Below are 14,073 nucleotides of genomic sequence, written 5' to 3' on the forward strand. Positions count from 1 at the left end.
CCATATTAACATTTTGTGCCCATTTGTTTCGTATAAATATTGAGTTGGCTAGACGATTCTAGACAAGTTGGGTTATCAAAGAAAAGTTATTTGATGAATCTGATTTAATGTGACTGTCAATTGTTCAGCGTTAAATATATCAAAGAGAATATCTCGAACTTCTATGATTTAATTATGAAGACACGGATTTTTCAACGTTCAATGTATGAACCAGCTACATTGTGAATAATAGATTGTTGAATGTATGAACTAGCTACATTGTAAATAATAGATTTAATTCATATTTTACAGTCATTATGAAGCAGACTACATTGCATTGAATAGTTTTCCTTGGTGAGTTTTTTCCACTATCTTCAAAAGTTGTCAAACTGAGGGATCGAGACTGAATCGAACGTGTTATAGTCGATATTATTTTATATGTCGTATCAAAAGCACATTCGAGCCTGAGAAAATGGAATGAATTCACAAACTTTAAGTGCCATTGAAACGTACACTCAAAATTTGGATTTGTTAATACTAATCTGTCAAGATAAATGTGTTCTTACGTCTAAGAAAGACACAAAGGGAAAAAATAGATGGAAAAAGAAACAATTTGAGCAACCACATATCTCATATAACAAAATCCAGGGTGATAAAAGCCAAAGACCTCAAGCCCCCACACCCCCTCTATTGGCATTGGCAATTAGACAAATTTTTGTGATAACCATATTTCAAAACCTAGATCTAATAGATCAAAAAGAATGGATTTTTACTGGGGAGGAAAAATTCTATTGTAAAAGGTGTACACTCATCTGCCTCTCTCTCTCTCTCTCTTTCCTGTCTTCTGTTGGAAGTTATGAAGAAGTAAAAGCATGTGTTGTGTTAGCCAAAGATTTGACCTGTTATCTCATAAAATAGGATGTACGCCTCGCAGCCAAGAACCCGGTCCAGGCTAACCTCGTTTACGCAGGCGTCACTTGCATAATACCAAACAGAAGCATCTTCTTCAGCTTCCCCATTCCTCCTCTTCCTGTTGCCCCCTCTCACGTATGCAACATAATGGCCTCCTCTCATAGATCCCGAGTGCTCCACGACCCCGACCAACCGATATTTACACTTGTCCCTATCTGCACACCTGGGAGGAACATAAAAAAAATATGGTGTTAATGTTATATTACGTACAATTGTTCAAATTCAGTCACTGCTAATCATCAAATCCTCACTCAGCTTTCATATTAGTTGAACTCTCCAACAAACCCGAAGGTAACTATAGTATGCATCTGTACCCACCACAGTATAACCAAGAAGGAATAAGCTACAACTGAGGATCTATAAATGATATAAAAAAACCAGTGGTGAATACTTCTTTTCAATGCAAGACAAGGAACTCCGAAGCATGAGTACAGCCTCGGCCCCCAGCCTCGGCTCGGGGGGCACTATGGAAATGTACTCTCACTTGGTAAATTCTGTGCACTGGTGTCAATAGTGTATGAAACTCCACATGGCAAAAAAACAGTATAAGCCATAACTCTTGGTGTTCATGAATGTGAACCCATGAGCTATAACAGATTGGGCGAATCAAAATTTCCCATGCAAAGTTTTTCTTCTTTTTGTTTACACCCTCACCATTTTCTCAGATCAGGTTCTCGATTATTAATTTTTTTTTTATAAGAAACGATTCCTTTGATAGTGTGAAATTTAGGAGTTTTTAGCCTCATAACAAAGGATCTACAAAAAGCTTCTCCAATTGCCCAGGAGAGTACAAAAGTTATGGTAATGGAAAAGTGGAGATTAAATGGAAGTGCAATTATCAGAATCAGAGATAAAATGCAGTAGAATGATGATGGCCAGAGTCGTGATTTCATTAGCAATCATAAAACAATGACAATGCTATCACCTTCCACGATCATCGTCATTCTACCGGTAAATTCAAGATCATGATAAGAGTGCTTCAAGGTTCCATATTATGGTGCCTATACCATTGAAGCGCAGCTTCTGATCTGATAATAAGTTGGACAAAGAGGAGCCTATAGATCTAGTCTAGTCAACAACAGTGGTTATGAAAATTTTACGTTGTGTTTTGCTTACCATGAGCATCCACCAAAGCTGGCCTTTCAAAGTAACCTTGTATAGTTTAATGCAAATTCTAAGAACCTACAAGCACTTCACTTAGAAAGCAACATGGAGTAAACATGCCATTTGGGTGTACTGATAAACAATTAACAAAGTGTATGGCAAATTTAGGTCCTTTGAATGGATATGAGAAGAGGTAGCAGTTGACAAATTGATATTTTTATCCAGGTTAAAAGGATGTAAGCAATCCTTTTGGGGAATTGAAAAAAATGTATAGTGCAACAGGATAAAAGGATGAAGATGGTACCTAGTATCCATGTATGGTTTGAGATCAATTGTTTCTTTGAATTTGACGTGGCCGTTCAATTTACTATAACGACCCCGAGCATCCGGACTGAACCTCTTTATATGAACTGTCAAGATAGGAGGGGCCTTGTGAATGAGAAACCTCTTTGTTGCATCTCTTTTCACATTCACAATTGTTGAATCAGAATTCATCTCACAATCCTCACTTTTTTCTGGTTGGTTCTCGGCAGATATTTGTGAACTCAAGGGCTCAATATTAGTTTTTGCAAGTCCCCTGCCTTTAGGATCATCGTTGGAAAGATAAGACCTGGATTTATCATCAGAATTCTCTTGATTGCTGGTGTTATTACAACCTGAAGCATATGCTAGGCCAGGATTCATATCTTTGTCAACCTTAGCTTCATCTTCATTCAAAACAAGAGAATCCATCTTGCCTTTCTGGCAATCGACAGGTTTTGTTCTATCTCGACTGGAGCAATCTGCATTTTCTTTCAAATTCAAGCTTTCACCGCTACTATGACTTAAAGAACCATTTATTAAGTTCATATTTCTTTGATTTTTTACTTCAACTGAAGAGTCCACGTTGAAACTAGATATATCACCCCCTACATCAGTTTGATATCCATTTGCTACAGCTTTGCGAGCAACTTTTGATTGCTTCTTCATTTCCAACCTTTGTTGTTGTAGCCTTTTTAAGCATTTCTCACAGTTATATCCATTTTCGTTGGACAGAAGTTCTGGCTTTGTGAAATAAGTTAGACAACTCTCCACAGAGACGGGAGCATTAGTATTATCAACTTCCTCAGGCTCAGACTCGCTAACAAAACTACTCTCTGCAACTTCATTTGCGGCGGAGGGCCTCGCAATGGGCCCTATGGGGATTTCAGGCTCATCAAACATATCACCAAGGCCAAATCCCTCAAAATCATCTTGAGCACATCCCAAAATTGATGAGGAAGCCTGATCATCTGCTTTTGCTACTTCAGCAGTGGAGCTCTCTTCCTTGTAAGGGAGCAGCAAAACTTCAGAGGCTTGAACCTGTAAAGGGGATTCATCCCATGAATTCACTGAAAAATCTGGTCCTTGATTGGGTTCATTGTGAAGGGTTGACACTTGCATACCCGACCCAGAGATGCTTTGTGAATCGTCACTGATAAATACTTCGACGTTATTTTCAGACTCCTGAGTAGTGGAAATATCACAATTTTCGACAGTTAGTTCTGGTCCAAGGAAATCCATCCACGTCAAATTATCTGAAGCACATTCTCCTCCATTCTCAATCAAAACTTCTTTTTCAGGCTCTTTAACATCTGAGACATTCTGAGAACTTAAAGTCTTCTCCGTGATGGTAGTTGTGCTACTGGCGGCGCTGGCCTCTGATGCAAGGGAAAGCTCATTACTGGATGATGGGAGCGAGGCAATTTGAACTGGGACAACATCTGAAGGCTTGCCAGTTTTACGAATCGTCTTTCCACTACTCTTAGGTGGCACTTTTGTCTTCTTTGCCCGAGAGACTGGTTGGACCTTTTTGGCCAGAGGTTTCTTCATTGGAACGGGAAGAGAAAGATTGAGAAATGGTTCATAAACTGTTGATGTGTGGCCACATTCTTTGCAACATACAGCACTTGATATTTCCCCCCCAAACATCTCATCAACAAAAGAAGGAGTGGGATTTCCAGACATTCTCTCTTCCTTAGACTTTGTCATCTTCCTCGAAGTCAGCTCTTCAGTAGACAATCCATCAAGCAGGGCATGAAGCAATTCATGACTGTCGTGTTGCTCATATCCTTTGAACTGAGGGGCTTTGGAAGAGATGCAGCCAAAAACCGATCTTGGGTTTATTGAACCTTTCATTCTACCTTCCATTCTTGCTTCTATAAAGATCTTCTTCAAGGCTATAGTTAGAGGTCCAACACATTCTTCCAATTTCATAAAATGATCTCTCAACATATCAATGGCCAATAGATTTTGAAGGATTGAATTGAAAAAACAAGTGTTACCTAGATTAATCAATCCTTTTACAACATAATGATTTCTTCCCTCCAGATCACTTAACATTGAACATTCTGATTTAGTTGCAGCTGTAACTTCACTGCTTGCATGCCATGTGTTCTCAATGTCCACAGGCGAGGCTTTGATCAACCGATCCCTAATTAATTTCACCACATTAGACAAGCCATCATTTTGTTCACCATTCTCATCAGTTTTCTCTACTGGAAGTAATTTGTTGCAAGAGAAACACCATCGAAGCTGCGGGTTTTCAAACTGAATCACCACAGGGTGTCGAGTTTGCCTGACATGTCGAACGGCATGAATCTGAGAGTTGGTAGGAAGTCCAATACCTCCACAAGCATAATGCCCACACTGCAAACAAATCCAAATTGCTTTGGCATCAGGTTTTACATCCACGGAAGTTCCCCCCTTTTTCTTCCCATGTTTAGCCTTCCCCTTACTCCCCCTTCTATCAGCTGAACTGTCTTGACAATCTTCACAGCTAATAGGTTCCGAGGACGCAAGTTTAGATGATAACTCTTTGAAATTAAAGCATTTATCAAGGTGCTGGCATTGGCTTCTCTCCTTAACAACTGACACATCCTCAACAGCAATCTCCACCGTTGGGCTGCTTCGCTGGGGCACCTTCCTCGGTGAACTTGAAGATACCCGCTTCTCTTTCAGAGGGGCTCGGTTGTTCTTCTTCTTAACTTTCTTCCCCATGGTTCCCTGAAAACAGATTCTGAGATACTACTAGAAACAAATGAAGCAAAATTGTCCGTAACATAATCAAATCAAACAAAATCTGCTACCACAACAACAACAACAACAACAATAATAATAAAAGACCCCACCCCCTCGAAATCGAACAATCGCGAGGAACTTCAGAGTCAGCCATCCCTGTAACTTATACAAAACCTTACACAATCCATAGAACCTACAGGCGCATCATCTTCTAATCCTAACGAAGATCCAGAACAATATTTCAAATTGAAAACGGTGGGCAAGAGCTTCTTCTGAACAATCACAGAGGTCAAGACAAAATAAGAACCGAAGTCGAAATCCTGTACCTTTTAGATATGAAGAGAACCAAGACTGCTGATGGAAATTTACAGCGAAACCAGCAATCACATGAGGAAATGGAGATTGAAAAATTCAAGAACAATGCTTCAAGATCTCGAGAGATTGAGAAGGAGGGAGAGAAGCCTGCACATTCCCGCTGCTGCTACTAAAACTCTTCTTAATCTGGCCGATGAAGATGGCTCTAAGCGTCGGATTAGTGAGGCCTGAGGGCTTCTGATGAGAGGAGAGAGAAACGGAGAGTCTCAGCAGCAGAGAAATAGTAACAAAAGGGGGTGAGAATATTTAAATAAATTGGCTCAATTAATAGTTTCGTTGGTAAATTATAATTCTTAATTAAATTATAATTATTTTGTACACGTAAATTTTTAATTTTTATAATTTCAATAAATCTTAATTTAATTATTTAAATTATTTTTTATTCTCAAAATTTATATTAAAAAAGCTATAAATAATAATAAATTTTAAATTATATTTTATTTTACATATCAGTAATAATTTTGTTTTTAATGATTAAGATCTTTTTTAAAAAAAAAAATAGATACCATCGAACTAAACTTTCAAATTTTAAAAAACATTTTAATCCCTAAATATTTTTGTGCATAGTAAATTGGTAAATTTTAACATTTCAAAAGTTTAATTTAATATATTTTTTATAAAATGAAATTTAAAATCCTATTTTCAAATTAATTTTTAAAGAATTAATCTAAATTTTTTAATTTTTAAAAATTTAAAGAGTTAGAATTCTTTTAAGATTTAGAATATTCCAACCCTAATGAAAACTCATTGTCCGATGAGTTCATAGTCTGTCATCCTCCCAACTTCGAAGTTCGAGGACATCAATGAAGTTATTTGAATCGAGAGAATATAGTTGTTGCTACTACTACAGATTCTTAGACGAACAACAAAAAAACATCTTCCCATCTCATTTTCATCCATCTAACGATTATGAATATGACAACTACAATCTATTGTTAGGATCGCTCAACAACGCACATTCGATCAAGATAAACACAAAGAATAGGAGAGAGAAAATTCAAAGATGAATATTGGCTAAAAGTTTTATTGATGACTTCAGGTACGTACAACAAGACAAAAGACAGAATACAGAGAACGAAGAAAGGAAGAAAGTACATTTTGTAAGCACGTGATCTATATAGGGTTTCAATTTACTAAATATAACTTATAGGAGGCTCTATGTCCCAATATCTATCACCCCGCATCAGAACTTACAGAAAAAGTACATATGATCTAAGCCATAACCTGTCAAGTTAGTCTCAATTTACATATGACTTGTAGTCTTGTATGGCAGTGGGGCAAAAAGACTAGAATTTGTAACCTGGAGGATGCTGTATCGTGTTCGGCTATGGTGCTTTCGGTACGTTTCGTTTCGTTTTTTTGGTGGGACTTCAAACTGGCTAGCTGCTTCTGTGAATGCTTAAGGATGAGCTTCGCCAGCAACGTTTCTTTGACACATCCTGAAAACAGAGCCATCAAGAATGGATTGACAACGGACTAAAAGGCAGGCAGAATTTTAGAATTGCAGAGCATTTATGGTTTTTCTTGGTCCGAGTTGAATGATAAAATAAGGATTCATTCTACAATGTCGTTGATCTGTCAGATTTGTTAAACAATACATTAGAAGAAGGTATAGATCTTATCGAAGATTGTTGGGAGAGTAATCGATCGACTAATTAAGGAGTTGATCATGAGTTTATAAGTAAAGAAGACATCTCTATTGGTACGAGGCCTTTTGGGAAAACCAAAAGCAAAGCTACGAGAGCTTATGCTCAAAGTGCAGAATATTATGCCATTGCAGAGAGTCGTGATTTCTAATAGATCTATGCACGTAGCGTATTAATAATATCAACCGAAGATGGGTTAATGTACCTTAGAGGATGGAGGCAATGGAGCCTGCAGAGCTGCCTTTCCAGGATCCGACAGCACCTTCGTTATGTTTTCTAAAAGTTGCAACTGATTGATCTCCTTCTCTTTGCTCTCCACAGAGAACTTGAGCTTTTCTCTTTCCTCTTGAACAATCTTTAACCTTCCTCTGAGCCACTCAACTTCATTGCCGATTTTCGACCTTTCATAATCGACAGCAGACATCGAGTTTCTACGCAATTCACAACGTAAGGAATTGCTTCGAGAACGAGTCATTGGTGGAAATCTTCCAGTGGCATCTGAGCTGCTTCTCGTGATGTCTAGTCCATTCTGCAACAAACTGAAGGATGAACTATCACAATTAACTGGAATAATCGAGCAACCATTAACCGATGTTTCTTTACGAGCATTAGCACTTGCTTCATTGGGCATTTCATCTTCAATGACATGAATATCATGAGGACAGGCATCTGTATCATTCACAGATTTGAAATCTCTTGTCCACTGCTTTTGATGGTTCCCATGCTTTTCCAAATTATACTCAACACAAGGAAGAGCTATTTCCGCAAATGCCAACCCGTCGAATGAATCGTCGTAGACTTTTTCTTGTTCATCAGCAGTCAATTCTGTGCACTGCTCGACCTTACCTAGGCCATTCGACACATTGCTATTGCTTTTCGGATATGGCTCCAGTTCATTTACTTCTCCTGGTACAATGTATACATTTTTATCTTCTACCATGCCCTTTCCTTGTAACTCGTTGTCAATCTCTTCACTACGCTCGAAATCGGCAACTTGGTGCAACAACACGCCACTAGCTTTCGCAGCATCAGCGAATTCAACCGCTTGAATCGAAGGGGACTCTTCCCCAAACTCAAAAATTAAGTTTCGCGACTCCACTGATGGTAACTCATGAGATTGCTTGTCTGTAATGGATCCATTGATGCATTGAAGCACATGAGATGGATCTTCAGTTGGACAGGGGGAAGAAGGGGCCCATTGGGGTGTAAATTCAGAGTCAAGCATATCAACACTCACTCCATCATTATCAAACAAACTTTTCCTAAAAGCTTCAACTTCCTTCTTCAGGAAATGCCTTTCCTGCTCTCTCCTCACTAGAATTTCTTTAAGAATACTCATTTCCTCAGCATCATAAGCAGTTTTCTCCTCTATCATCCTCTGGTATTGCCTAGCCTCCATTTCTATACAAGCCTTCTCCTCTTGAAGACGTAATATCATAGCCATGGCCTCATCAGCAGCAGTGGCAGCAGCGCTTCTCTCTTTCTCGAGCTCCAGGTACAAGGTAGCGCGAGCTTTCTGCTCTTCTTCGAGTGATTGTGCCAATAGTTTGATTCTATCACTCTCATTACCATCCAAGCATAACTCCCCTCTGCAGTTGTTCCTAGTCTCTTCAGCAGATGCTCCATACATCTCTGCGCATATTTTCTCATCGTAAGAATCATCTAGTTCGAGATCGGGAAATACTTTATATTGATTGCTGTTGTCTAATGAAGCCTCCCCTTCATCTACAATGTTATCAGAACACCAAGATTGCAGTTATCACCATGAAAAATTATGAAGAAAATGCAAAATATCTCTTACAAGGAAACTTAAAACTTCCGTTAGAAAATACTATTACTGCTCGGCCATTCTCCCCTCCCAGGCCGAGGCCCCCTCAATGGGTTTTAAGGAGGACCGCGCCCTGAATCAATCAATAAGCTTTTTTATTTGATTGAAGGGAAAAATTACTATTTATTAGCTTCGTAAATAAGGAACAAAGTAATGAGCAAAACCAAATAAAAACAAATTTTTGCTGCATTCTTCACGACATTCACTTGAAAATTCAAAGCATCAGACTTGTCAAAAAGGAAATTCTCCCAAACATCAAAATTTATGATCTCAACGTCCAAAATGCATATTCGAAACATAATTCGGTTTCCAATACCGAACTTTCCAATCAATCTCCGAAAACAGTTAAGGGTCCTAAGCATAATGCATAAATGCTACACTACAATAAAAATGAAGTTCAGAAGACATAAGTTATCAGCCATTTGCTATCCTAATAAGCTCATAGCTGCCATGAAAAGGCAATTCAATTCGCATAAATGATCATGACTTTTTAAGTTGATCTAACAGGGAAAGAATGACCAATGGTACAAATTAAATTTCATTACCTCCAGAATCAACAGAAAAGAAGCCATCCTCGTTATTGTTATCCCCAAATCCACATAAGCTTGAAGGAGAATGACAAAGGTCTTCCAGTTCCACGTCCGACTGAAAAACGTCATTCGGAGACACCGATGCAATCTTCCTGCCACCCACACCGCCTTTATAACGCGATTCGTTGACATTGAGAACGTCTCCATAAATCATACCTCGAGGTGATCTGGTTTTAAACCAGGAATCACCTGATGCTTCACCTTTGAATTCAACACACACCTCCTTCGCATTCCTCTTGTGCACTGACATCGACTTAAAACAACATTTTGGCTCTTGATCCCACATGGAATCCAATGGGAACTTTTCTCTAGTTGAATGTAGGACTGAAGATATTCTTTTGGATGAACAATCCACTAGCAACTTTTGGAAGCAGTGATCACTACCAAGGTTCCCAAATAGTCCATCACAAGGGCAAGGCAGACATGACCCAAACAGCGCCAGAAATTTGGATGTAAAGAAAACAAGACTCGTTGCACATAATAAAAGAAAAGCTATACCAAGATCAAGAAACGCAGCCACTAATCCATTAAATGTCCACAGTTGTACAGCTTCACAAGCCATTTTCCACAAGAATAACTTCAACGTCCAATGCTATCCAATCAAACGAATACGAAAAACTACTTTTCTAGTCGCTAGACGAACAGAAATAAGATTGAAACCATGAATCAAGCTACAAAAAAACAACAGAATAGAAAATAAACCTCGTTTTCGCCGGTGAAAAGTTCAGAAAATCGAACGAGTCCCTTACTGAATCTACAATTCATAGCAACAACTTTCAGTTCGAAATCTACATCCAACCGCGAACTTCACTCCACCACAGTGAGCATCACTGGTCGTAAATGGAAATCACAAAAACTTAAACAGAGGAAGAATAAAAACCGAACAGTAATCAGCGTTTCTTTCGAACTTCCATTAGCTTTCAACTCTTAGCAACTTCACAACAATATGCTTCCGATAACGAAAACAAGTAAATTAGTAGATGAAAATGAAAAATCAGGAAGTTAAATGGAAAGGAAAATCAAGTGATTCAATGGTGGCGGTTTCCACTTTCGATTTCTCGAATACAAAAACCCTACTAACTTTCCATAAAAGTCGATTTAGTAACGTCGTGTGAGGTGGAGGATCATGATGCTGAGGAAAATGGGATGAGAAATATAGAGAAAAATTTTGAAAATGAAAAGAAAAAGAAAAACGAGCTGAGTGAAGCTGAGTCGATTTAATCTGTATATTTTCCATGCCAGATGCGGCGCCGGCGGGATTGCCACGTGGCTTTAAGTTTCTTAATAGTCCACGCCCTCTGAGCGCGTGACACGCTAATGAGTAATGAGGGGACTGAGATCTAATTATCTATTTTTAAAATGTATATATATATATACGATGAAAAATATTAAAATATTTTTTTTAGTTGTGAGTGGAAGATTCCAACTTTTGACTTTATTCAGTATATAATGCCTCAAATATATTTAATTATGTCAATTATTTCGTATAACATATTAAAACTATTTGTATAATCCATTAATTAATATTTTTTCTACTAAATTATATCCAATTTACATGCTAACTAATTTAAAGTCAGTCAAATTCAAATATTTTTCAATTTATAAATATGTTAGACATAAAATTAAAAATTAAAAATTTATTAGCAACTCTTTAAAGTAAAAATATAAAAATATGGAATTGAAAAGTTATTTATTTTCATTATTTTATAAAAAAAAAAACATAATTCAATTACTCATATTAGACGATTACTCTAATATAGTTTAAAATCTCAAAAATTTGAACTTTAATTTTTAATCTCACTTAGATAAAAAAAATTATCTCTATTCTTATTATATTATACCTAAGTCATAAATATTTAATGTTTAATTCATTAGAAAAGCTTAATAATGTAACAAGAAATAACAAGAAATAATAATGTAAAAAAAAATTAATTTAATAACTGTATGGACGAGAGACCCAACTATCAAATTTTTAAGACAACATATTTTAATTGGTAACACATTGACTTAAAAACGATGGTTTCTCATCCATACAATTATCTTGATTAATTGAACTACGTTCATATCAACAACCACGTAACGATAATAAGAATGACATTATGTAATATAATTCACAACATCTCCAGAACATTACAATTACAATTCACCAAATGAAATAAACAAACATTCAATTATGAATATGACATATCAGCCTGACCTTATTTTTGAAGCCGCCGTCTTTCATGTCTATACGATGTCTTGATGTCTCATAACTTCATTCAAGAGAGAGGTCATCATCCGTGTCAATTCCAACCCAGTTAATGAAACCAAATAGAAATTCCCTGAAATTCACCTTCCCGCTGTTGTTCCAGTCCATTTCTCCTGTATCAATCAACAAAAGTGGAAAATCAATATAAAAGCACGGCTTTAATCATTGGTATCAGAACATTCAACTAAAATGCCTAGTTTGTAAAAGAATAGAGACCAAAATGAATCCAGGTTGAAGTACGAGAACCAAAATAAACATTTTGAAAGTAGAGGAACCAAAATAAACTAAATTCAAAACACGAAAACTCAATGTGTATGAAGGTGTATTTGACACATTGTTTGATCAGATATGTTTAAATTGTCTAGAACGATTTGTTAAATGGAGAATCTTTAATGAAGGGAGGAATACGAAATCTAGTCTTTGTAATGCGTGCAGGGGATCTCTCGAATGGAGAAGCCTCGTTCAGAGCCTTGACCATTTCTTTCTTGTTGAGATTGCCATCACCATTTTTATCAAGAAATATGAAAGCTTGGATTATGGTGTCAAAAGTTGCTTCAAGTTGAGGTGAACCCAGCTTTGATTTCTGTAACAAACATCCCGGATGGTTATGCCCAAGAATAACAAACAGATTGAAAACTGAATGAAAAGTTTGTGCTTACGGTGGGCGAATGCTGGTCCTTGAGGAGATAAATGAGACATAGAAGAACGATAAACTCGTTGAACTGTATTCCAGAACTTCCATCAATGTCACAAGAGTGGAAAAGATCCTCAACTTCGTCCTCGGTCATATGCATTTGCAGCTGCTGTAAGCATTTCTTGAGTTCTTCGCGATCGATGCTTCCATTGGAATCTTCATCTGTGAGAGAGAGAGAGTATGTGAGAAAATCCTGAGCAGGAGAATCTCAAAAAGAGTGATACAGCTGAAATAAAGCTCACCATACTGTTCAAATACACCCCTGATGTTTTGTAATCCCTCTCTGAATTGGGGAAATCTCAAGATTATGCCATTTAATGACTTGAAATTGTCATGTCCAGCTAAATTTCTTTTGACTTCAACCATTTTTCTTCCAAGCTTTTCATCTATTCTGTTATATTTATTTGATGAACTGCAGCACAAAAACATGTTTCCAACTTTGGACATGATGGCTAGAATGAGACGTTCCTTTAGAGTAAAAGATAGAGAAAATCAATGTGTGCCTGACAAGTCAAATGAAAACAAAATCAGCATATCCTATGAACAAAATAGCAATTCCAGAAGTTGTCAAACAGCCAAAAAAAAAGACTTGAGAATGGAAAATAAGCATTTAGGGTTTCCTAAAGTAATGATATATTGAATTTACCATAATCTATCCGCTTAAACTTTTGGGTTGATTGATGATTTAACATGATATCAGAGCAGGAAATCTTGTGTTTGAACTCCTATAATGATATTTCCTCCCCAATTAATATTGATTTCCACTTACGTTCTACAAATTTTGAAGCCAACACGTGAGAGAGTGATTTACGTAATTAAATTGACCATAACCCATTAGCTTAAGCTTTTGGGAAGATTTGTGATAGCAAGGAACTGAGCATTAACTGTTGCTTGTCTATGAAAATGGAAAAGAAATGCTATATATGCAAACATTTCTGAAGTATCTCTTATGATCATCACTACTTCCCATCCACTTGAAACGTGGATACGTACTTCGAATATGCTCTCCAAAGTTTCTTCCTGGTTGTTGTTTAATAAATTAAAACAAAAAACGAAAAAGAGTAGGATTGCATCAATACATTCTAATGAGAGAAAGAAAAATCCAGTAATCCATCCTTTCCCAAAGCCTCAGACACGAGATTTCCCTCCAAATTATAGACTACCTACATCGCTTGTAAATCGCCTTCTTTCCAAATTTCTAGCTATCTATCCTTTTGCGTGTTTCTTACTCTCAGACGTTTGCCCTATCGATTGTGAACAACCCTGCTATACAATTTCAGTTCGAGGTTTCGACCAGATACTCATGTTCACAACAAATTCCAAGATTAACTTAACGTAATCCCAAAGAAATCATTCAGAATGCTATTGAACATCAAATTTAACCCCTAGATTGCACCGTCAATCGGCACGATTAACAAATAAATCGACGCAAACGACGCGCAACATTCAACTAAGGCAAATAATTCTGTTTCAACACACAACAAAATACAGAACTTACATAGATAATTTCACACAAAATAGACTCCAAGACGACGAACAGATTAAATTCTTTTACGCGGAAGTACTGCAAAATATACAAAAAAAAAAAAAAAAAAAAC

The 14,073-nt window shown here is 37.0% G+C and overlaps 3 protein-coding genes across 11 annotated transcripts in view; all 3 read right to left on the reverse strand.

Moving 5' to 3' along the window:
• Positions 1 to 572: 572 nt before the first annotated feature.
• On the reverse strand, positions 573 to 5,687 carry LOC111432028 (ubiquitin carboxyl-terminal hydrolase 2). The gene is made up of 3 exons (XM_023068818.1): positions 5,421 to 5,687; positions 2,360 to 5,079; positions 573 to 1,114 (listed from the first exon to the last, which is right to left on the reverse strand). The coding sequence occupies exons 2-3, from the start codon at positions 5,071 to 5,073 to the stop codon at positions 862 to 864; spliced, it is 2,967 nt and encodes a 988-aa protein (XP_022924586.1). The 5' UTR covers positions 5,074 to 5,079; positions 5,421 to 5,687; the 3' UTR covers positions 573 to 861.
• A 782-nt stretch (positions 5,688 to 6,469) lies between these two features.
• Positions 6,470 to 10,740, reverse strand: LOC111432110. Of its 5 annotated transcripts, none has more exons than XM_023068913.1 (4): positions 9,489 to 10,740; positions 8,312 to 8,840; positions 7,321 to 8,269; positions 6,470 to 6,908 (listed from the first exon to the last, which is right to left on the reverse strand). In XM_023068913.1, exons 1-4 carry the CDS (start codon positions 10,093 to 10,095, stop codon positions 6,849 to 6,851), a joined length of 2,145 nt encoding a protein of 714 aa, XP_022924681.1. In that variant the 5' UTR covers positions 10,096 to 10,740; the 3' UTR covers positions 6,470 to 6,848. The 5 variants fall into 5 exon arrangements, with proteins under 5 accessions (XP_022924681.1, XP_022924684.1, XP_022924683.1 ...); XM_023068916.1 differs by having other exon boundaries at positions 7,321 to 8,840; positions 9,489 to 9,913; positions 10,236 to 10,739; XM_023068915.1 differs by having other exon boundaries at positions 7,321 to 8,840; positions 9,489 to 9,913; positions 10,032 to 10,739.
• An 800-nt stretch (positions 10,741 to 11,540) lies between these two features.
• LOC111431775 (probable calcium-binding protein CML22) overlaps positions 11,541 to 14,073 on the reverse strand; it is a 3,345-nt gene continuing 812 nt past the window's right edge. The window contains exons 2-6 of one of the 5 annotated variants that reach the window (XM_023068481.1): positions 13,974 to 14,039; positions 12,718 to 12,943; positions 12,441 to 12,637; positions 12,190 to 12,364; positions 11,541 to 11,894 (exon numbers count right to left, since the gene is read on the reverse strand). In XM_023068481.1, coding sequence (XP_022924249.1) covers positions 11,788 to 11,894; positions 12,190 to 12,364; positions 12,441 to 12,637; positions 12,718 to 12,922 — 684 coding nt within the window. In that variant the 5' untranslated portion in view covers positions 12,923 to 12,943; positions 13,974 to 14,039 and the 3' untranslated portion in view covers positions 11,541 to 11,787. Of the gene's footprint in view, positions 11,895 to 12,114; positions 12,365 to 12,440; positions 12,638 to 12,717; positions 12,979 to 13,973; positions 14,040 to 14,073 lie in introns of all 5 variants that reach the window. The other 4 variants (XM_023068480.1, XM_023068479.1, XM_023068483.1 and 1 more) reach the window with 4 other exon arrangements.

This window comes from Cucurbita moschata, unplaced genomic scaffold (assembly GCF_002738365.1).
Source record: "Cucurbita moschata cultivar Rifu unplaced genomic scaffold, Cmos_1.0 Cmo_Scf00037, whole genome shotgun sequence".
Classification (NCBI taxonomy): Eukaryota; Viridiplantae; Streptophyta; class Magnoliopsida; order Cucurbitales; family Cucurbitaceae; genus Cucurbita; species Cucurbita moschata.